Source organism: Salmo salar, chromosome 20 (assembly GCF_965601325.2).
Source record: "Salmo salar chromosome 20, fSalSal1, whole genome shotgun sequence".
Classification (NCBI taxonomy): domain Eukaryota; kingdom Metazoa; phylum Chordata; class Actinopteri; order Salmoniformes; family Salmonidae; genus Salmo; species Salmo salar.
Window position 1 is genome coordinate 75,614,418 of NC_138310.1, and position 24,169 is coordinate 75,638,586.

General features: G+C 43.9%; 1 protein-coding gene across 1 annotated transcript; it reads left to right on the forward strand.

The window, feature by feature from the left end:
* Window positions 1-5,507: 5,507 nt before the first annotated feature.
* Window positions 5,508-20,109, forward strand: LOC106581346 (galactose-3-O-sulfotransferase 2). Its single transcript, XM_014163348.3, has 4 exons — window positions 5,508-5,709; window positions 12,241-12,351; window positions 14,581-15,385; window positions 15,740-20,109. The coding sequence occupies exons 1-4, from the start codon at window positions 5,636-5,638 to the stop codon at window positions 16,766-16,768; spliced, it is 2,019 nt and encodes a 672-aa protein (XP_014018823.3). The 5' UTR covers window positions 5,508-5,635; the 3' UTR covers window positions 16,769-20,109.
* The last annotated feature ends 4,060 nt before the right edge of the window (window positions 20,110-24,169 follow it).

The window sequence follows — 24,169 nt, forward strand, 5'->3', positions numbered from 1 at the left end:
TAATGTGAAGAAATAGCCTAATAGTTTATCAACATTTTAAGCTAAATGTTCTGATCTGTTGCGTCAGCCACATTGAGTAAAACAAGTTTTTTTGATGCTAGTGGTTGTATTCATTTAGGATCTATCGCATCCCACAGTTGTCCCAGAGAGGGAGAGGTGATTCGGAGTGCAGGGAGAAGGGCACAACGGACACTGGCCGCAAAAAGGGTGCATTGCAGCCACACAAAGGGGATGCCACCATGAAATTCTAGGCATTATCAAGTGCTTGTCAAATTGTGAATAAGTGACTGATGTTGTGTGTACAGCCTGCGCAAAAAAACAAAGCAGAGCTCATGCCTTTCAAGCAACTTTTTTTCGAATCATCATTAGTCTCATCATGCAGCCTTACAATGTATTAACAATGAAAACATATAGAACACCTAAAGTTACATTAACAACTCTAAATGAAGCATATAGGAATACCTATTTATTTGTTAACGCTCAACACAGAATAGCCGCATGTGGAATAATGTGGAAAAATAGCGCTGAAGGAGATGACTGCCGTTTTACGATCCCCTAACCAATTGTGCTATTGTGTATGTTTTTTCACATTATTTGTAACTTATTTTCTACATAATGTTTCTGCCACTGTGTCTTATGACCAAAAAGAGCTTCTTGATATCAGGGCAGCGATTACTCACCCCGTACTGGAGGAATTCTTAATCTTCATTCGCAGGAGGAAAAGGCGGAGATATCGTGGACGACGGTCCGGGTGCCTTGTAAGGATCCGTTGCTGAGATGGTAATCTACCTTTACCATCAGTCCTATTAGCCAACGTACAATAAATCAATAATAAAATAGACAAACTATGAGCATGTATATCCTACCAACGGGACAATAAAAGCTGTAATATCTAATGTTTCACCGAGTTGTGGCTGAATGATGAGATGATTAACATACAGCTGGCTGGGTTTAAGCTTTTTCGGTAGGCTAGAACAGCGGCCTCTGGTAAGACAAGGGGCGGCATATGTATATTTGTAAACAACAGCTGGTGCAAGAAATCTAAGGAAGTCTCGAGGTTTTGCTCACCTGAGGACGAGTATCTCATGATAAGCTATAGACAACACTATTTACCAAGAGAGTTTACATCTATATTTTTCGTAGATGTCTAAATATCACTGCAGATTGATGCTGGCACTAAGACAGCACTCATTGAGCTGTATAGAGCCATAAGCAAACAGGAAAACGTTCATCCAGAGGCGGCGCTCCTACTGGCCGGGGACATTAATGAAGGGAAACTCAAATCCGTTTGACCTAATCTCTACCAGTATGTTAAATGTACAACCAGAGGGAAGGAAAAAAACTCTAGACCACTTTTACACCACACAGAGAGACGCGTACAAAGCTCTCCCTCACCCTCCATTTGGCAAATCTTACCATAATTCCATCCTCCTGATTCCTGCTTACATGCAAAAACTTAAGCAGAAAGCACCAGTGACTCAGTCAATAAGAAAGTGGTCAGATGAAGCAGATGCAAAGCTACAGGACGGTTTTGCTAGCATAGAATGGAATATGTTCCGGGAATCTTCCGATGGCAATGAAGAGTACACCACATCAGTCACTGGCTTCATCAATAAGGGCATTGATGACGTCATCCCCACAGTAACCATATGTACATACCCCAACCAGAAGCCATGGATTAAAGCTAACATCCGCACTGAGCTAAAGGGTAGAGCTGCCGCTTTCAAGGAGTGGGACTCTAACCTGGAAGCATATAAGAAATCCCGCTATACCCTCCGGCGAACAATCAACCAGGCAAAGCGTCATTACAGGACTAAGATTGAATTGTATTACAACTGCTACGACATTCGTCGGATGTGGCAGGGCTTACAAAGGGAAGCACAGCCGCAAGCTGACCAGTGACACAAGCCTACCGACGAGCTAAATTACTTCTATGGTCGCGTCGAGGCAAGTGACACTGAAACATGCATGAGAGCACCAGCTGTTCTGGACGACTGTGTGGTCACGCTCTCCATAGCCGATGTGAGGAAGACCTTTAAACAGGTCAACATTCACAAGGCCGCAGGGTCAGACGGATTGCCAGGATGTGTACTCCGAGCATGCGCTGACCAACTGGCAAGTGTCTTAATTGACATTTTCAACCTATCCCTGACTGAGTCTGTAATAGATACATGTTTCAAGCAGACTACCATAGTCCCTGTGCCCAAGAACACTAAGGTAACCTGCCTAAATGACTACCGACCCATAGCACTCACGTCTGTAAGTGCTTTGAAAAGCTGGTCATGGCTCACATCAACACCATTATCCCAGGAACCCTAGACCCACTCCAATTTGCATACAGCCCCAACAGATCCACAGATGATTGAATCTCTATTGCACTCAACACTGCCCTTTCCCACATGGACAAAAGGAACACCTATGTGAGAATGCTATTCATTGACTACAGCTCAGCGTTCAACACCGTAGTGCCCTCAAAGATCATCACTAAGCTAAGGACACTGGGACTAAACACCTCCCTCTGCAACTGGATCTTGGACTTCCTGATGGGCCGCCCCCAGGTGGTAATGGTAGGGAACAACACATCCTTCACGCTGATCCTCAACACGGAGGCCCCTCAGGGTTGTGTGCTCAGTCCCCTCCTGTACTCCCTGTTCACTCATGACTGCATGGCCAGGCACGACTCCAACACCATCATCAAGTTTGTCATTGACACAACAGTGGTAGGCCTGATCACAGACAACAACGAGACAGCCTATAGGGAGGAGGTCAGAGACCTGGCCGTGTGGTGCCAGGACAAAAACATCTCCCTCAACGTGATCAAGACAAAAGAGATGATCGTGGACTACAGAAAAAGGAGGACCGAGCACGTCCCCATTCTCATCGACAGGGCTGTAGTGGAACAGGTTGAGAGCTTCAAGTTCTTTGGTGTCCACATCACCAACAAACTATCATGGTCCAAACACACTAAGACAGTTGTGAAGAGGGCATGACAAAGCCTATTCCCCCTCAGGAGACTGAAAAGATTTGGCATGGGTCCTCAGATCCTCAAAAGGTTCTACAGCTGCATCAACGAGAGGATCCTGACTGGTTGCATCACTGCCTGGTATGGCAATTGCTCGGCCTCTGACCACAAGGCACTACAGAGGGTAGTGCGTACGGCCCAGTACATCACTGGGGCTAAGCTGCCTGCCATCCAGGACCTCTACACCTTTACACGGGAGTGCCAAGTCTAGGTCCAAAAGCCTTCTTAACAGCTTATACCCCCAAGCCATAAGATTCATGAACAGCTAATCAAAGGGCTACCCAGACCCCTCTTTTATGCTTCTTCTACTCTCTGTTTATATAATCTATGCATAGTCACTTTAACTCTACCTACATGTACATATTACCTCAATTACCTCAAGTAATTGGTGCCCCCGCACATTGACTCTGTACCGATAACCCCTGTATAACCCCTTTTACTGCTGCTGTATCATTATTTGTTACTTTTATTTTAAATTGTAATTTTTTTATTTTCTATTTTTTACTTATTTTACACTTATTTATTTGTTTTTTTTCTTAAAACTTCTTAAAGCGTTGTCCTTAAAGTATTGTTGGCTTGTAAGTAAGCATTTCACTGTAAGGTCTACACCTGTTGTATTCGGCCCATGTGACAAATACAATTTGATGTGATTTGATTTGTGTGCACCACCCTCAAATCATTTGGTAAAAATATTCTTTCTATTTTATTCAGCTTTGTTCAATTGTATTCTTCATACTATAAAATAATGCCATGGAATTCTAAGCAAATCTTGTCTGCTAAACAAAGTAGTGTAGCCCACAGCCATTTGGCATAGCCAGATCAGGACCTAACATAAGGACAACTCAGAGTATGCTATTCTGTTCTTCTGAAATAGACTACATTTTATTCATATCATGCTTCTTTAGACCTGTCTAAAAGAAATAATGGATTTATTAGACTTTTGAAAATGTAGATGCTCCAAAGGTCTGCATCAGTGGCTTGTAGGCTATGTGCGGAAGCCAGGAGATGCTAAATGTGTTTATGTTAAATATTGTTCAAGTACTGACCCAAACAACATGCCTGTTCTCATAAAAATAGCTAGCTACCTAATTTACAAATCCAGATTAGTTTTCAATGTCTTTTTCCGAGTTGAAGGGGGGGGGGGGGGGTACCTATCAGCATTTTGTCTGTTGGTACATGTTAGTTGCCGTCCCTTTGTATGGTGTCCCATATTAATTATATTTATTTTATTTTATTTAACCTTTATTTAACTAGGCAAGTCAGTTAAACAGCTCCCTAACATGTTTGAAGAATACACAGCCCCCACCATTCAATTAAATTATAACAAAATATTATGAAAAGTAATAGATGTGTCTTGTATAATTTGAATGCCGAGTGTCTCTTCCAGTTCAGAAAATCTGTATCAACCTGTCTTTTAGTCAGGGCACTCCATGACAAATCATCCCTCCTGTCCTCGATCTGTAGAAAAACAAGATAGAGTTGATACACACAGTACTGATTACATTATCAATGGTTGTTGGGTGAATTCCAGGACAGACAAGAAGTGATAGTATTTTGACCTATGACCAGATCAAATGTAACCAACCTGAAGTGGGACTGGTGCCTGGCCACATACTGCCTCAGCGTTCTTCTCCTGATGTGCTGGGGGGTTCCCACGACATTGCTGAACAACAAATCCACCAGGTTTTCTAAGAAGCCTGTGAAATAAATAAAATATCATCACTCAGTAAACATATTGCGAGAAAAATAAATGCTCTCTTGTTTGGAGCGCACGCAGGAATGTGGGCTGGTGTGGCTAAAATGCCAGGGCTGAATTTTGTCCCAGTACGCCCCTGCCTGTCACTGCTGCAAAACTCTCACACTTATTTTTGTCACAACCTGTGAAAATAGCTATTCTTGAAGATTTTCCCTGCAGGTGTAGATAGCATTTTGGGACAGTGGAGCACATTTCTGGACCTTTTTGTATTTGGTGCCATTTTAAATGCAGACTCTCAGCTGGAAAACTCATTATGGATGTTGCCGCTATTATATTACCGGATTTATTCCAAAAAGGAGTAAACAGCCAGGCGGTTTTATGGTTATAAGCCTGTTACAGTAAAGTGTTATTGGGCTATAATATTAACAACCATCACCTCATAAATGTAATATGCTCCTAGATATTTCACACAAAAGACAAACCTACTCACACTTCCAGTATAATTCGACATTAATGTGAATTTACCCAAACTGTTAATGCTACAAATTCCACTTGACGCTGAGCAAGGTTGCATGTAACTGCTTTATCTTTGTGAAGAACGGTGTGACAACTACCTAGCTGGTGACAAAGAATCCCTGCCTTTGTTCTCGATTTCATCCGCTGTAACCTCCTGCCCCTCTCTCACACCTTTCTCCATCCCTTTCGGACTCCCTTTATTTGGTTTGTCTGCGCGTCGAGCCAATGAGTCGGCAGCGGGAGGAGTTATAAACTGAGAGCGGGGGGAACCCTACTCTAAAAGGGGACTAGGGAATCTGTGGCTTGGGAACGGGGAGTCTTGGAAGAGTGACTTGGGTTGGTCGGAGTTGCATGCAGGACCGGGGTTCCTGAGCATCCCCCTCCTGGGACAGACACGCGAGATGCCACCCTCGCCAAGGAAATCTATCAAGGAGCGCGAGCTGTTCTCCCTGACCTCGTCTCTACCATGTTGCTCGTAAGTGAATTAATTGTGACTTCTGGTCTTTTGTATTGCGTTACATTCCTTTAGCGATAGTTCATTGGAAAGCTGTTGGTCGGTGATGCTATTGCCCACAATAGTCCATAACAGGCGAAACAGCGGACTACAGATACATTACGTTATTCATATGCGCTGGCAGAGAACCAAATCTAACAGTGGAGTGCCATACGATGAGATGTTTATTTAGAAATGATTTAGAGTACTCGTTGCTACAGCCTAGGCCAACTTGCCCATACTTTGGGAAAATAAAAGTCAGACGCAAATTCTTCACTTTAATTAAATAGCGATTGCTCCCATTCAAACTGACCACAAACTGTAGACTAAGAAGAGAAAATAATACAATGGCACTGTTGGCATTTAAGCAAATCGGCAGTTATTGTAATGGTTTTGTAAATCTTTTGGTCCAGAATGATTTTTATTACCATTCTAATAGAAGTAAGATGACACGTTTCAAAGACAATGAGATTTAATTGCAACAACAAGCAATGCAGAATAGATCCACAAAATTCATCAATTATTTAACTTTAACATTTAGATGCCGCAGGCGTAGATTGGCGTGTTTGGGGGGTCCTACTGAAATAAAAATAGCTCTTCTCAGTAAAACTGAGGGGAATCCTCGTTTTCTTAAAACATACATTTAAAGCCTAAACTGCACTGAGAGCACTTTTTAAAACAGTCAACTTCAATGCAAACACAAATTATGGTGAACAGGTCATAAACAGGTACAAATCTAAATGTCAGGCAAGACCAGATGAGTAATAAAGTGACCCAAAGTTCAATTTCTAATCGTCCAATAGTCAAACCCCTAATAGTGTTCAAGAACATGGATGAAAAACAGTCCTGAAATTCAGCTTAAAGATCATTGGCTTTTCATTTGGAACCGATAAGAACAAGATGGAAAACTTGTAGGATGTCAGTGCCTAGTACAGCCTAATACAGCAGATATCAGCACCATAATAAACCGGTCTGCCCGACCTTACTCCACACAAGGACACAGAATCAACCACTGTACGTTTTCCTTTTACTGTTACAGATAATAGCTATATTACTATGTACAGACTGCATAATCTTACTGTTTACACAAGTAGCTACTACTGTATAATCTAATACAAATATTTTACACCTACGAAAAAGACCTAGAAGTCATTCTGTAGGGTTGTATATCATGATTAGGGATCAACATCCAGTGAGATTACCACAACTCCCTGTTTAACTGGCCAAGTCCGGGCCAGCCAGGTAGGAGTTGGGAAATGTTATTAAAGACATAAATGTGACCTAGGAAAGCATGCAAGAATGCAATCCATCATATACAGTAGGACTGGGTTCAGGGCCTTTCCATCCCTTGTGACCAAAAGTTCAACCCCAGGTAGAAAGTTAGAGGGAGGGAGAGTGACGGAAAATGCTCAGTGTATGTAGGCTATGTTTGTGTGAATCTATGCTTTTGTGCATGCATGATCCTGTCTGAGTGTGTGTGTGTGTAGCGTCCAAAGTAGTATATGAGAGAATCTGATGTACCTTAAATGCCTGTGGGAAAGTATGTGTGTGTGTGTGTGTGTGTGTGTGTGTGTGTGTGTGTGTGTGTGTGTGTGTGTGTGTGTGTGTGTGTGTGTGTGTGTGTACTGTGTACTGTGTACTGTGTATATGTGTCGGCTGGCATGCAGGAGTGTAACTGTGCAGCAGGCAGGGAATGGCAGGCCATTCTCCAGATGTCTCCATAGCCTGGGAAAACCTGAAGCATTTTGTTAAAAAGCCCTTTTATTCATTCCTCATGTCCATGGGCTCCATGGCCTCCTGGTGTTTGTCTATCTCTCTGTAGGCTGCTGCCGCTCAATTTAATACCTTGGCAATATGACTGTTATTACTGCTCATATCACAATAGAAGTATTGTCATTGTGTGTGTGTGTGTGTGTGTGTGTGTGTGTGTGTGTGTGTGTGTGTGTGTGTGTGTGTGTGTGTGTGTGTGTGTGTGTGTGTGTGTGTGTGTGTGTGTGTGTGTGTGTGTGTGTGTGTGTGTGCATACGTCTGCTAATCATGAATGAGGTTTCCTTCTCTAAGCTGTGTTTGTATTGGGTCTGTGCTGAATTGTAGCGCCGTAGTTTGATTATTATCGACTGTGCTGCGCTGTAGGGGTCCTCAGTGACACGTGGATGTCGGTAGTCTTCAGTGACTTACATGTATGTGACTTATGTAGAAATGTCATCAAACTCAGCTATTAGTATCACGACTATTAAATCAACTATTCTCTCTCTTCCTCTCCCTCTCTCTTCATGTGGAAGGGATTTCGGGGGTGCCACGGTCCTCCAGTTAGACTCAAACTAACCCCAGTCCCTCTCCATTTTCTGTTTGACCGGCAATAGTTTGTGGTGCAGGGCTGAGGAAGGTTTTTGGAAAGTCTGTTTTTATTCAGTGCAGTGGAACTGGATGTGACCACAGAGCATGACAAAACCAGTTGGCTGTTTTTATTAAGTACATCTAAATTAGTTGGCTCTATTTCTTTCTTTAGAGGTAACCTTTGATATGATCTCCTCATATAAGCGTCTAAGCCTTTAACTGCCACATCCAAATGAGCTGCTAGACTGTGCGTGTGTGTGTGTGTGTGTGTGTGTGTGTGTGTGTGTGTGTGTGTGTGTGTGTGTGTGTGTGTGTGTGTGTGTGTGTGTGTGTGTGTGTGTGTGTGTCTGTGTGTGTGTGTGTCTGTGTGTGTGTGTCCATGCACGTGTTCTGAGTGTATAAAAGGTGTGTGTGTGTGTATCTGAGTGTGGTTTGTATGCAGAGAATGTGTGTGGTAGGGGATGTGAGTGGAGTCAGGCAGAGTATTTGTATCCAAGAAAGACAGAGAGCGAGAGAGAGACACAGACAGACAGAGTGAGCGAAAGAGAGCGAGACAGAGAATGAGAAAGAGAGAGAGAGAGAGAGAGATGGCAGGCAGGAGGCAGAGACAGGAATGTCTTCAGGGTACAAGGTCACCACAATGTTGTTTTCTTTGACTTATGTACAGCAACTTAACCAGTTGTAATTACCATGACTTTGGACAGATTTCAATTGCAAATACTCTCTCTTCTACTGTGGTATCCTTTCCTATGTCCTATACCCTATGAAAGTCTTGCCTACTTCCTGGTTCAAGTCACATGCTGTTTTTTAATGAGCTTCAAGCGTATATCATCAAATTCATGAAAATGGGGTCATTTAAGATAAATGTAAATCTATATTTGTGGATTAATTTACTTTTACCTATCCAGTGCCTTCAGAAAGTATTCATACCCCTTGACTTATTCCATATTTTGTTGTGTTACAGCCTGAATTCAAAACGGATTACATTTTAGTTTTTTATCTCACCCGTCTACACACAACACCCCATAATGACGAAGTGAAAACATGTTTGTAGAAATGTTTGCCATTTTAAAGAAAATTATATACAGAAATACTGTATCTCATTTACACAAGTATTCATACTCCCTAGTCAATACTTTGTAGAAGCATCTTTGGCAGCAATTACAGCTGTGAGTCTTTCTGGGTAGGTCTCTAAGAGCTTTCTACACCTGGATTGTGCAATGCTTGCCCATTATTCTTCTGAAATTCTTCAAGCTCTGTCAAATTGGTTGTTGATCTTTTTGGTAAGCAACTCCAGTGTAGATTTGGCCATGTGATTTAGGTTATTGTCCTGCTGAAAGGTGAATTCATCTCCCAGTGTCTGGTGGAAAGCAGACTGAACCAGGTTTTGCTCTAGGATTTTGCCATTCCGTAAATTTTGTATCCTGAAAAATGATTACAAGCATACCCATAACATGATGCAGCCACCACTATGCTTGAAAATATGAAGAGTGGTACTCAGTAATGTGTAGCATTGGATTTGCCCCAAACATAACACTTTGTATTCGGGACCAAAAATCTATTTCACTATTACTTTAGTGCCTTGTTGCAAACAAGATGCATGTATTGGAATATTTGTATTCTGTACAGGCTTCCTTCTTTTCACTCTTTCAATTAGGTTAGTATTGTGGAGTAACTACAATGTTGATGATCCATCCTCAGTTCTCTCTTATCACAGCCATCTGTAACTGTTTTAAAGTCACCATTGGCCTTATGGTGAAATGTCTGAGCGGTTTCCTTTCTCTCCGGCAACAGGGTGTATTGATACACCATCCAAAGTTGTAATTAACAACTTCACCGTGCTCAAAGGGATATCCAACGTCTGCTTTTTATTTTGACCCATCTACCAATAGGTTCCCTTCTTTTCAAGGCATTGGAAAACTTCCCTGGTCTTGGTGGTTGAATCTGTGTTTGAAATTCACTGCTCGACTTAGGGATCTTAAAGCTAATTTTATGTGTGGGCTCTCGAGTGGCGCAGCGGTCTAAGGCACTGCATCTCAGTGCTAGAGGCGTCAAGTCACACTGACTTGCCTAGTTAAATATTTTTTTTTACAGAGGTTAGATTCATTAGCTTTGGGAGTCATTAAACACTGTTATTGCACACAGAGTGAGTCCATGCAACTTATGTGACTTAATTAAGCAACATTTTACCCCTGAACTTTAGGCTTGCCACAACAAAGTGGTTGGATACTCGAGACGTTTTAGCTATTTTTTTAAAATTAATTTGTAAACATTTCTAAAAACATAATTCCTCTTTGACATTATGGGGTATTGTGTGTATGGGGTTTTGTGTTTAATCCATTTTAAATTCAGGCTGTAACACAACAAAATGTGGAAAAGTCAAGGGGTGTGAACACTATCTCAAGGCATTGTATGTAGATCAGTGATGTATCTAGAATAAAAGTCTCTCTCTCTCTCTCTCTCTCTCTCTCTCTCTCTCTCTCTCTCTCTCTCTCTCTCTCTCTCTCTCTCTCTCTCTCTCTCACTCCTGACAAATATCAGTTCAAACAGCCAACTCTTTCATAGTGTTTCACTCCATTATTCATTCATGTTAAAAAGGAACGTCATCCCTATTCCGTTTGTGTCGTAGTGGAGTTATCCATGCACATGGGAAAGTACAGTAAAAAAACGGATCAAACGCAAACCAGAACCCACACAACCCATGTTGCTAGCACCCAACCACAGGGACATATTTAGTCAGTGCCACAATGCATAAGCAAGTTACAACAGAGTTCAATGAAAAACCACTACAAACAGGGAGGATGGTATATAATGGTATATTAAGGGCACATGTTGTGTCATGTCCCTAGCATCTACTTTGCCTGGTATTTTCATGTTTGTCTCCCTTGCCTTTACTCCATTTGTGACACGGGCCAATCAGAGTTTGCCTATTAGCTGCTTCCAGGGGGGCAACTGAACTAGAGGATCATGGGTAATGTGTAGTGTTGTTTAGTCATGGTGGTGGCATGCCTGTTTGAGTCAATCAACTAGCTCCACAGTGACATCATCATCCCATGTCTTGATGATGACCCATCAGTGATGGATGTCTGCATCTGGCTCTGTGTGTGTCATGCTTTAACCCCCTGGTGGCCAGACTAATGTATTACACTGACAAACAGCTGGGGGCAGCTGACGAACAGGATAGTGGTGCCATGCACTTATGGATTGTGCTCAGGGACACACATACTCATATGTACACACTCACATCCACAGGCAGACACACACACAGACACACCACACGCAGCATGCACGAGCACACACACACACACAAACGCACCACACACACAACATGCACGAACATACACAGCATGTGAGCAGGTGGATGTGTGAGAGAGATGATAGGAGTGGGAGATATAGGGAAGGAGGAAATTAGGAAGGGGAAGAGATGGAGAAAGGGGGAGGGAGAGAGGTAGAACTGTCTGGAAATCATTCAGGCAGAAGGCAGATGTTCCAGATGTCTCTGATGTAGCTGTAACAGAAGCAGAAACACACACACAGTATGGACAGAGTGGCCCAGAGGGTGTATTGAGGATTGTTGTTTTTCTTCTTCTAATTTAGCCAACGCCAGTTCAATGGGCCGAATCAAACAGGGCAGCTAATTGCTCTGATTAGAACATGAAGCCCACAAACAGATGGGAAAGGTCAATGCACCACTACGCCACAGGCATTCCAATCCAACAGTCATAGTGACATTTCCTCTACAGTTGGAAGAGTTTCTGTGAATCACTGTTCCACTCATTGAGATGCTGTTGGATTGTCTTGTAAATCATTGAGATTATCTCTTCCCTCTCGCACACACACCATGTGTATACAAACATTTGCGCAGCAGTCATCCTAATTATAGCTAGCAAGCAGTACAGAGATCATTTCTGTGGTCTAGCATAGATCAATTCTCATTTTAATCCAAATGTGTCATGGTTATGATTTCAAAATTCGATTTCAAAATGAAGTTACAGCTTTGGAATGAGATTATATCAGCAGGTTGGTATGAAATAATTTCGTAAAAGACACAGGATATTCCTGAGATTCTTTAAACGAGTTTATAGTCATAGAATCAGTCCCGTTGTCTGTAGTATTTCTGTACCTGATGCTGCTGCAGTCTCTAATGTGGTTCCTGTGGTTGGTTTCCCCCTGCAGGTGGCTGAAGGTAGTTCTGTGCAGCCACATGCGCAATCTATGGATGGTGCTCATGGCCCTCACTGTGCTCTGTGTGGCCATCCAGATCCTAGGAGTCGTCTGGCAATCCAGGTGAGTCTGGTGCTACTGTACATACAGATGTAGGATCTTTATTTGAAAACTTTTAGTCTATTTTAGGTTATAAAAGGTTTTTAAAGATTTGTAATTTCCATTTAGACATTTTAGGCTTGATTTTAAATTATGAAAAATGTAACATCCACTACAAAAATATCCTTTAATTATAATCCACTTAATTAAAATGTTCTGTTGCTACAGGATCATTTTCCTGCTGTAGCAAAGTGGCTCAAATTAAGATCCTACATCTGTAGCTATTAGGTCAGATCTTCATACTACCTGGATTGATATTACTGGCAGTGAAACCAGAGAGGAATGGGTGAAACGAGAGGATTTTTCTATGAGAGAATGTCGAATTGAGTGAGGCTTGTTTGATCGAATATACATTCGGAAAGTATTTAGACCCCTTTACTTTTTCAAAATGGTGTTACGTTACAGCCTTATTCTAAAATTGATTACATAGTTATTTTTCAATCTTATCAATCTACACACAACACCCCATACTGACAAAGCAAACAATTATAAAAATAAAAAAACAGAAAAATTACATTTACATAAGTATTCAGACCCTTTACTCAGTATTTTGTTAAAGCACCTTTGGCAGCGATTATAGCTTCGAGTCTTCTTGGGTATGACGCTACAAGCTTGGCACACCTGTATTTGGGGAGTTTCTCCCATTCTTCCCTGCAGATCCTCTCAAGCTCTGTCAGGTTGGATGGGGATCGTCGCTGCACGGCTATTTTCAGGTCTCTCCAGAGATGTTAGATCGGGTTCAAGTCCGGGCTCTGGACATTCGGAGACTTGTCCCGAAGCCTCTCTTGCTGTGTGCTTAGGGTCGTTGTCCTGTTGGAAGGTGAACCTTTGCCCCAGTCTGAGGTCCTGAGCGCTCTGGAGCAGATTTTCATCAAGGATCTTTCTGTACTTTGCTCCGTTCATTTTTCCCTCGATCCTGACTAGTCTCCCAGTCCCTCACCGTAGGGATGGTGCCAGGTTTCCTCCAGACGTGACGCTTGGCATTCAGGCCAAAGAGTTCAATCTTGGTTTCATCAGACCAGAGAATCTTGTTTCTCATGGTCTGAGAGTCCTTTTGGTGGCTTTTGGCAAACTCCAAGCGGGCTGTCATATGCCTTTTACTGGGAAGTGGTTTCCGTCTGGCCACTCTACCATAAAGACCTGATTGGTGGAGTGCTTCAGAGATGGTTGTCCTTCTGGAAGATTCTCCCATCTCCACAGAGGAACTCTGGAGCTCTGTCAGAGTGACCATTGGGTTCTTGGTCACCTCCCTGACCAAGGCCCTTCTCCCTCGATTGCTCAGTTTGGCCAGGCGGCCACCTCTAGGAAGAGTCTTGGTGGTTCCAAACTTCATTAGTTTAAGAATGATGGAGGCCACTGTGTCTTGGGGACCTTCAATGATGCAGAAATGTTTTAGTAACCTTCCCCAGATATGTGCACAATCCTGTCTCTATGGACAATTCCTTTGACCTCATGGCTTGGTTTTTGCTCTGACGTGCACTGTCAACTGTGGAAGCTTATATAGACAGGTGTGTGCATTTCAAAATCATGTCCAATCAATTGAATTTACCACAGGTGGAAGTTGTAGAAACATCTAAAGTTTTAGAAACATCTAAGGGATGGTCAATGGAAACAGGGTGGCCCTGAGCTCAATTTCAAATCTTATAGCAAAGAGTCTGAATGCCTATGTAAATAAGGTTTCTGTTTTAGTTTTTTTAATAAATTTGCAAACATTTCTAAAAAACTGTTTTAACTTTGTCATTATGGGGTATTGTAATTTAACATATAAAACATGTAATTTAATACATTTTAGAATAAGGCTGTAACGTAACAAAAATTTGGAAAAAGTAAAGGGGTCTGAATACTTTCTGAATGCACTGTAAGTTTCGCAATCTTTAGTCTGTTACAAATGTACTGATATAAGTGAATGCACTTGGAATTCTGACAACTTTGAGAAAAATGACTGTTGTTCACACGCGTATCTGCCCTTTCATTGGCTAGAATAGTCCCACCCGATCGCACCTGCCTTCAATCATTGAGGACATGTATTTTGATTGTTAGAGTGGTCACTCTCCTAACTTGTCAATATAATAGATCATGTTTGGTGAAACTAACAAGCTTTTACACTCCACTTAACTGTTCTGGATAATTGTTTTGTTTTGAAACAGGCTGACAGTGATTGGCTAACTGTAGTCTAACACTGTTTGGTTTCAGGAACGATAAGATGTTAAGCGAGAAGCTGCTGAATGTGCAGTTCACCATCAAGATCCAGAGAACGCTCCCGACGGAGCAGAGGGACTGGGTACGCTTGCGCTCTTCGCACGCCCCTGTCGTAGAAGAGGAAATGAGGTCACAGGAGGAAGGAGCTCTTAAACAACGGGCCAAAGGGAACCAGAAGGTAGCAGAACATCAACATGGCAGAGATGAGCCAGGGGTGGAGAGGCGTGTCCAGGAGAATCACCAACATCTAAAGCTCTCATACACTGTCAATAAGGTCAAAGACTCTAGGAAAGAGGCAAGGGGTAAAGTTTCAGCAGTAAAGGCAGCCCTGCCCAAAGTCACACTGGGTGATGATGAGTTGCATTTGGGTGTTCCTGGGTCTGTAGTTCTCCAGCTGGGCCACCCATCTATCAGAGTGGTATCCACCTTACCTTACAAACCTCCCGAACTCCCCTCAACCAATCAGCTGAAGAGTAGAAACAGCCCTGCCCCTTTAGGCACCAACTCTGTAGTTGCAGGGGTGGTAAACGAGGTGAAATCGGAGGTAGCCAGCGCCACCTGTCGGCCGAAGAACCACATCGTCTTTCTCAAGACGCACAAAACGGCCAGCAGCACCATCCTGAACATCTTATATCGCTATGGCGACAGCCGCAATCTGACGTTCGCCCTTCCACTGAACAAGCACAGCCAGCTGTTCTATCCCTTCTTCTTCGCCTCACACTTTGTGGAGGGAGTGAGGAGCCGCAGTGTCAAAGAGTTCAACATCATGTGCAACCACATGAGGTTCAGACCATCAGAGGTGAGTTGTATCATCATAGCACAGGAGGTTGGTGGCACTTTAATTGGGGAGGACAGGCTTGTGGTAATGTCTGGAGCGGAATCAGTGGAATGCTATCAGATACATCAAACACATTGTTTCCATCAAACACATGGTTTCCATGTGTTTGATGCCATTCCATTTGTTCTGTTCCGGCCATTATTATGAGCCGTCCTCCCCTAAGCAGCCTCTACTGCATCATATTGAGGTTCAGACTAACACAAGATTCATTTTACTAGATTTTTTTAGCCAATAAATGTTAAATTATTATACACCACCAAGGCATCCCACTAACACATTTTGTTCTTGTTTTGTTTTTTTCCTGTTGTGTCTCAGGTGAGGAAAGTGATGCCCCAGGACACGTTCTTCTTCTCCATCCTGAAGAACCCCGTTGCCATGATGGAGTCCATCTTCATCTACTACAAGAGCATCCCCGCCTTCCACAAGGCCCGCAGCCTGGATGACTTCCTTGACAACGGTTGGCGTGGATACAACACCTCCCTGCCCAATAACCATTATGCCCGTAACATCCTGACCTTTGACTTTGGCTTCGACAACAACGTCGCAACAGAGACGCCCGGAGGCCTGGAGACACGGGGCGCCAAAGCCATTGATGCCATCGAGCAGGACTTCCACCTCATCCTCATCTCAGAGTACTTTGACGAGTCCATGATCCTGCTCAAGCGCGCCCTCTGCTGGTCTCTGGACGACGTCGTCTCCTTTAAGTTGAACAGCCGAAGCGAGCGCACACGGCACATGCTCTCCCCGCACACCGCCGACAAGATCAGAGCCTGGAATGCCCTTGACTGGCAGCTCTACCTGCACTTTAACATCACCTTCTGGCGACGCGTGGACACTACTGTGGGGCGTGAGGAGATGAGGCGGGAGGTGACTCGGCTGCAGGAGCGACGTGCCGAACTAGCCAAAACCTGCCTGAAGGATGGTGGTGCAGTGGACCCTTCGCAGGTGAAGGACGCTGGGCTGAAGCCCTTCCAGTACGGGGCGGCCATCATCCAGGGCTACAACCTGAACCCTGGGCTGGTCGGGCCCACCAAAACACACTGTCAGAACCTGGTCACTCCAGAGCTGCAGTACACAGACACTCTCTACACCAAGCAGTTCCCTGAGCTTGCCGCCAGGCAGAGACAGGCTGCCAAACTGGCCTCCTCACAGCGTCAGCCTAGTTCAGTTAAGGTCAACCCGAACAAAGCAGCCATGACTGGGCCGGTGAGGGCGAGAGAGGCCCGACACAGTAGGACAGCCAGGAGTGGACATAGAAACCCTCATGCTCAGAAACAAAATGACCTCCCCTCAAGTGCCCTGTCTAAAATCACTGCAGCTAGAAGTGACAGAAACATGCCTTAATAAGGGGGGGCTCTTTCAACACAGACTGGAGACTAGTGGGACGGTCCACAGGAGCTCATTGCTGCTGCGTACTGGGGTCTTTTTAAGCTGTTTTGTCTGTACAGTGAGGACCTTTCGCTGCACATTATGCTCACTCTGGCTGGCTGCAGTGCACAGGGCCAGTTGGCTGACTTTGGCGGCACTAGGATAAGCTCTAGTGTTTCTGCCCAACGATGCTGGACCTGTGTGGGTGGAGGGGATGGAGTTGGGGGACGAAGAGGAGGAAGAGTAGGAAGGAGAAGGAGAGTGCACCTGGGGTGACTGTCCTGCCTTAACTGGTTGGACTGGAAGTAGCCTTTTATGGCACACAACTCCTAAACCCTCTCATCTAATATTTCCCCTTGATCTTGTTACACACTGAGGTTTACAATTTGAACCCTTGGGGTGTACAGTCATGGCCAAATGTTTTGAGAATGACACAAATATTAATTTTCACAAAGTCTGCTGCCTCAGTTTGTATGATGGCAATTTGCATATACTCCAGAATGTTATGAAAAGTGATCAGATGAATTTCAATTAATTGCAAAGTCCCTCTTTGCCATGCAAATGAACTGAATCCCCCCAAAAACATTTCCACTGCATTTCAGCCCTGCCACAAAAGGACCAGCTGACATCATGTCAGTGATTCTCTCGTTAACACAGGTGTGAGTGTTGACGAGGACAAGGCTGGAGATCACTCTGTCATGCTGATTGAGTTCGAATAACAGACTGGAAGCTTCAAAAGGAGGGTGGTGCTTGGAATCATTGTTCTTCCTCTGTCAATCATGGTTACCTGCAAGGAAACACGTGCCGTCATCATTGCTTTGCAAAAAAAGGGCTTCACAGGCAAGGATATTGCTGCCAGTAAGATTGCACCTAAATCAACCATTTATTGGATCATCAAGAACTTCAAGGAGAGCGGTTCAATTGTTGTGAAGAAGGATTCAGGGCGCCCAAGAAAGTCCAGCAAGCACCAGGACCGTCTCTTAAAGTTTATTCAGCTGCGGGATCGGGGCACCACCAGTACAGAGCTTGCTCAGGAACGGCAGCAGGCAGGTGTGAGTGCATCTGCACGCACAGTGAGGCGAAGACTTTTGGAGCATGGCCTGGTGTCAAGAAGCCACTTCTCTCCAGGAAAAACATTAGGGACAGACTGATATTCTGCAAAAGGTACAGGGATTGGACTGCTGAGGACTGGAGTAAAGTCATTGTCTCTGATGAATCCCCTTTCCGATTGTTTGGGGCATCCGGAAAAAAGCTTGTCCGGAGAAGACAAGGTGAGCGCTACTATCAGTCCTGTGTCATGCCAACAGTAAAGCATCCTGAGACCATTCATGTGTGGGGTTGCTTCTCAGCTAAGGGAGTGGGCTCACTCACAATTCTGCCTAAGGATACAGCCATGAATAAAGAATGGTACCAACACATCCTCCGAGAGCAACTTCTCCCAACCATCCAGGAACAGTTTGGTGATGAACAATGCCTTTTCCAGCATGATGGAGCACCTTGCCATAAGGCAAAAGTGATAACTAAGTTGCTCGGGGAACAAAACATCAATATTTTGGGTCCATGGCTAGGAAACTCCCCATATCTTAATCCCATTGAGAACTTGTAGTCAATCCTCAAGAGGCGGGTGGACAAACAAAAACCCACAAATTTTGACAAACTCCAAGCATTGATTATGCAAGAATTTACATTTACATTTTTACATTTACATTTAAGTCATTTAGCAGACGCTCTTATCCAGAGCGACTTACAAAATGGTGCATTCACCTTATGATATCCAGTGGAACAACCACTTTACAATAGTGCATCTAAATCTTTTAAGGGGTGGGGGGGGGGGTTAGAAGGATTACTTTATCCTATCCTAGGTATTCCTTAAAGAGGTGGGGTTTCAGGTGTCTCCGGAAGGTGGTGATTGACTCCGCTGTCCTGGCATCGTGAGGGAGCTTGTTCCACCATTGGGGTGCCAGAGCACCGAACAGTTTTGACTGGGCTGAGCATCAGTCAGGATGTGGCCCTGAAGTTAATTGACAGCATGCCAGAGCGGATTTCAGAGGCCTTGAAAAAGAAGGGTCAACGCTGCAAATATTGATTCTTTGCATCAACTTCATGTAATTGTCAATAAAAGCCTTTGACACGTATGAAATGCTTGTAATTATACTTCAGTATTCCATAGTAACATCTGACAAAAATATCTAAAGACACTGAAGCAGCAAACTTTGTGGAAATTAATATTTGTGTCATTCTCAAAACTTTTGGCCACGATGGCCACGACATTGATTAAATTGATTGGGGTTGGGTAAGACCTGCAGTACAGTCTGTCTGCTAACATCAAAAGACAAGCAAATACCTCCACTTTACCATGTGGTCTCTCATTTAGACAGGAAATATCTCAGGTCTCATTTCTCTGAGTTGATCTAAACTTTACTCAGAGATAAGGTGGCTCAATTTGGAGATGAATAAAATACATGATGGTATGGTAAACATGTAGACATCAGAGGAGGCTGGTGGGAGGAGCTATAGGAGGAGAACGAGCTCATTGTAATGGCTGGAATGGAATCAATGAAATGGTTCCAAACACATCAAACCCATGAAAACAATGTGTTTGACTCCGTTGCATTGATTCAATTCCAGCCATTAGAATGAGCCCATTCTCCTATGGCTCCTCCCACCAGCCTCCTCTGGTGGAGATTTAAGGGAAATTGGTTTTCGTCAAGATATAGTAATCGAAATACAATTCCAGAATGTTTAACTTAAGAGCACATGTCAGCTCTTCTGATACCACCAAAAGAGAGCAAGAGCTTGTAACATTCTGTAATAATAGATTTGTACATAAACTCAAATGCAGATAGCAGAAAGTTCCTAGAATTTTATCATCCTTTTAGGTTAGTAACTGAGAGAGATTCAGTTACTAAAAGTAATTCAGTAACTGAGAGAGATTGAGTTACTGAAGTTATTCAGTAACTGAAAGACATTCAGTAGGCCACTATGGAGAAAAAAAATTCAGTTACCAAGACGTAGCAATGGAGCTCTTGTCATGCTCTGACCTAGGAGAGCTGTGTTTTCTCTGTTTAGCTAGGCCAGGGTGTGATAGGTGATAGGTGATAGGGCATTCTATGTTTTGGCCGGGTATGGTTTCCAATCAGAGGCAGGTGTCTATCGTTGTCTCTGATTGGAAGCCATACTTAGGCAGCCTGTTTTTCCTTTGTTTTTTGTGGGTAGTTGTTTTCCATTTAGTTGTGAGTACCAGACGGAACTGTCTGCTGTCATTTTTGTTTAATTTGTAAGTGTTCCTTCTTTCATTAAACATCAAGATGAACATATTCCACGCTGCACCTTGGTCTACTCATTCTGACGCTTGTGACAGCTCTCGTTCCTCACCGAGATGGGAATCACATTCAAATATTGTATTTCTTAGAAGACCAAATAATTAGTCTCTTTAAATTAAAGTGTGCTTTTACAGCTTTTTACAATCACTGTGGCACTAATTTCGGAACATTGATGTCATTTTTCAAAACTAGACACAAAACTCACAAAATGCAAATTTTTCAAAACTCGAAAACTTTTTCCAATTGCTTGGATACAATACACATAAAGCTAAGATCATTTGTTCATTGAACTAAAATCACCTGTTCAAAATGGCACAACTTAACATCAAAGTATTACCATTTCAAAATGCAATTCACACATTACATCTGAAATGACTGTCTATTCATTTCATTACAATGATCTAACTATCAATTGATACAACTGCTCAAAATGATAAGTAACTGTTGCATTACTCTTAATGCATAGTTTTATGGAAACTGACAAACAGTATTCCATGTTTAGATCATGAAAGTTTCAGGATAACGAGATCCATTGACACCAATTACCGTGGAACATGAACCAATTGGACTACATTATCTATGGATGTAATATTTCATCATCATTCTTTATCAGACACTGTTTCTATGGTCCCATGTACCACTTTTCCAGACCATGTTTTCAGATTTGACATTATTGTACACTATCCGGCCATTTATCTAGTACTGGGTAGAATCCCCTTCTGCCTCCACAACAGCCTGAATTATTCACGGTGTTGTACGTTAAGAGATGCCCTTCTGCACCACTGTTTTAAACAGCTGTTATTTGAGCATTTGTGGCCTTTCTGTTAGCTTGAAGGAGTCTGGACATTCTCCTCTGATCTCTCTCATTAACAAGGTGTTTTGCCCACAGAACTGCCGCTCACTGAATGTGTTTTGTTTATCGCACCATTCTCTGTAAACTCTAGAGACTGTAGTGCGTAAAAATCCCAGGAAGGCAGCTGTTTCTGAGATGCTGGAATCACCATGTGTGGCATCAACAATCATACTACGGTCAGTTGCTTATATTACGCATCTTGCCCGTTCTAATGTTTGGTCGAACAACATCTAAAGCTCTCTACTCTATATACTCTATATATTTAGTTGCAGGCAGCCACATGATTCGCTGTTCGAATATAACCTTCCTTGAGCTAAATCAGGTCTGTAGAGCTGATGGCGTGACCTATGTCATTGTGTGGGATAATGTCAGGTTCCACCATGCTCAAATGGTGCAAGCATGGTTTCAGGCCCATCCACAATTTACCAACCTGTACTTACCCCCATACTCTCCTTTCCTTAACCCGATTGAGGAATTTTTCTCCACATGGAGGTGGAAGGTATATAATAGGTGCCCTCACGAACAAGCCCCCCTTCTCCAGGCCATGGATGACGCATGCAATGACATCACAGCAGACCAGTGTCAGGCCTGGATTCACCATGCCCGAAGATTCTTCCCAAGATGTTTGGCTAATGAAACATCCATTGTAATGTGGATGAGAACCTATGGCCAGATCCACAAAACAGGGTTGATGGAAATATAGAAGTACAGTAATCAATCTTTTGTTTTGCTTTTTACAGTAAGCCAGGTGAGGAACACTGCAGTTGACCTTTAACTGTTTTCTTTTTTTGTAGCTAATTATTTTTGCTTTGATTCAAAGAAACCTATGTTGTGATTTTATTGTATTTCATCAATAAATGTCATATTTTGTTCAGTGTCTGTAGTATTCTTGTCACGCTCTGACCTAGAGAGCTGTTTTTTCTCTGTTTAGTTAGGTCAGGGTGTGATTGAGGGTGGGCATTCAATGTTTCTACTTCTATGTTTTGGCCGGCTATGTTTTCCAATCGGAGGCAGCTGTCTGTCGTTGCCATACTTAGGCAGCCTTTTTTCCTTTCGTTTTTGTGGGTAGTTGTTCTTCGTTTAGTTGTAGTTTGCCTGACGGAACTGTTTGCTGTCGTTTTGTTTCTTGTGCTCGTTTTTTCATTAAAATATATTATGAGCACGCAACACGCTGCGCCTTGGTCTCCTCTACATGACGTTTGTGACAGAACTACCCACCACCAAGGGACCAAGCAGCGTGATATGGAGCTATGGACAATTAAGGAGACAAGGAGGAGTATATCTTGGGTTTTGGAGGAGTTAGGGGCAGGAGAGGAGCGCCTCCCAGGGGAACAGGTATTGGACAAGTGTCGTGGCCTACCGGGGAGGAACGAGAGGCACACGGGTAGTTTGGCTGGGCCAGGGGTGAGACCTGAGCCAACTACCCGTGCTTATATTGGTGAGCATGTGCCTGCATCTCGCACTCTCTCTCCAGTGCGCCTCCATAGCCCAGTACGTCCTGTGCCTGCTTCTCGCACTCTCTCCAGTGTGCCTCCATAGCCTGGTACGTCCTGTGCCTGCTCCTCGCACTCTCCCTCCAGTGCGCCTCCATAGTCCAGTACGTTCAGTGCCTGCTACTTGCACTCTTCCTCCAGTAAGCCTCCATAGCCCAGTACGGCTGGTGCCTGCTTTGAGCACTCGGTCCTCAGTGCGTCTCCCCAGTCCGGTGAGACCTGTTCCAGCTCCACGATGATCCATGGCCCGGAGCCTGTAGTGATGATCCATGGCCCGGAGCCTGTAGAGATAATCCATGGCAAAAAGCCTGTAGAGATTTCCATGGTCCGGAGCCTGTAGGGATAATCCGTGGCACGAAGCATGTAGGGATAATCCATGACCCGGCACCTGTAGAGATGATCCATGGCACGAAGCCTCCAGTGATGATCCATGGCGCGGAACCTGTAGAGATGTTCCATGGCAAGAAGCCAGCAGAAACGGTCTCTTGTCCGGAACCTACAACAACGCTCTCCAGTCCGGAGCCTCCGGCGACGCTTCTCAGTCCGGAGCCTCCAGCGACGCTCCTCAGTCCGGAGCCTCCAGCGACGCTCCTCAGTCCGGAGCCTCCAGCGACGCTCCTCAGTCCGGAGCGTCCAGCGACGGTCTGCAGCCCAGAGTCTTCAACGGCGGTCTGCAGCCCAGAGTCTTCAGCGGCGGTCTGCAGCCCAGAGTCTTCAGCGGCGGCCTGCAGCCCAGAGTCTTCAGCGGCGGCCTGCAGCCCAGAGTCGTCAGTGGCGTTTGGCGTCCCAAAGCCTCCGGCAATGATCCACGGTCTGGTTCCTCCAGACGCACAGAAGCGGGGGGGATCAGTGGGCGGTGGGGGTGCTACGCCCTGAACCAGAGCCGCCGCCAATTATAGATGCCCACCCGCACCCTCCCCTATAGGTTCAGGTTTGCGGCCGGGAGACCGCACCTTTGGGGGGGGGGGGGGGGGGTACTGTCACGCTCTGACCTAGAGAGCTGTTTTTTCTCTGTTTAGTTAGGTCAGGGTGTGATAGAGGGTGTGCATTCTATGTTTGTATTTCTATGTTTTGGCCAGGTATGGTTTCCAATCGGAGGCAGCTGTCTATCGTCTCTGATTGGAAGCCATACTTAGGCAGCCTTTTTTCCTTTCATTTTCATGGGTAGTTGTTCTCCGTTTAGTTGTAGTTTGCCTGACGGAACTGTTTGCTGTCGTTTTGTTTCTTTTGTATAAGTAAAATATATTATGAGCACGCAACTCACTGCGCCTTGGTTTCCTCTATACGACGCTTGTGACAATTCTCTCTACTAGTCCTTTTACAGTGATATATTTACGTGTAGTAGCATAATGAAACACATTTCACATATTTTGTACTACAATATTTAATGATTGTACGAACAACTACACAGTGAAACTATCGGTATCTTGTGTGTGGGTGATCTAAATGAATGTTCCTATGGTATTTCATGATAAATTAGTTATTTGAACCTATGATTCTGCAAGTGCAAGGTTTCTTTAAAGATATGAATGCACAATGCAATGTTTTGAACATTGGACAGCCTGTGTTACAAGTGATGACCGTAATGAGTTTTGTGTCTAGGGTTTTGAAAAATGACCACAAGGTTCTGAAATTAGTGCCAACGTGATTGTTAAAAACTGTAAATCATACTGCACTTTAGAGTAAATATATATTGTAAAGAATTGAT

What these genes read in the sequence shown, in the direction of transcription:
- LOC106581346 (XM_014163348.3), top strand. Translation starts at nt 5,636, where the DNA reads ATGCCACCCTCGCCAAGGAAATCTATCAAGGAGCGCGAGCTGTTCTCC. An exon ending in TCGTCTCTACCATGTTGCTC is followed by an intron (nt 5,710 to 12,240) that starts GTAAGTGAATTA and finishes TTCCCCCTGCAG; the next exon opens with GTGGCTGAAGGTAGTTCTGT. An exon ending in TGAGGTTCAGACCATCAGAG is followed by an intron (nt 15,386 to 15,739) that starts GTGAGTTGTATC and finishes GTTGTGTCTCAG; the next exon opens with GTGAGGAAAGTGATGCCCCA.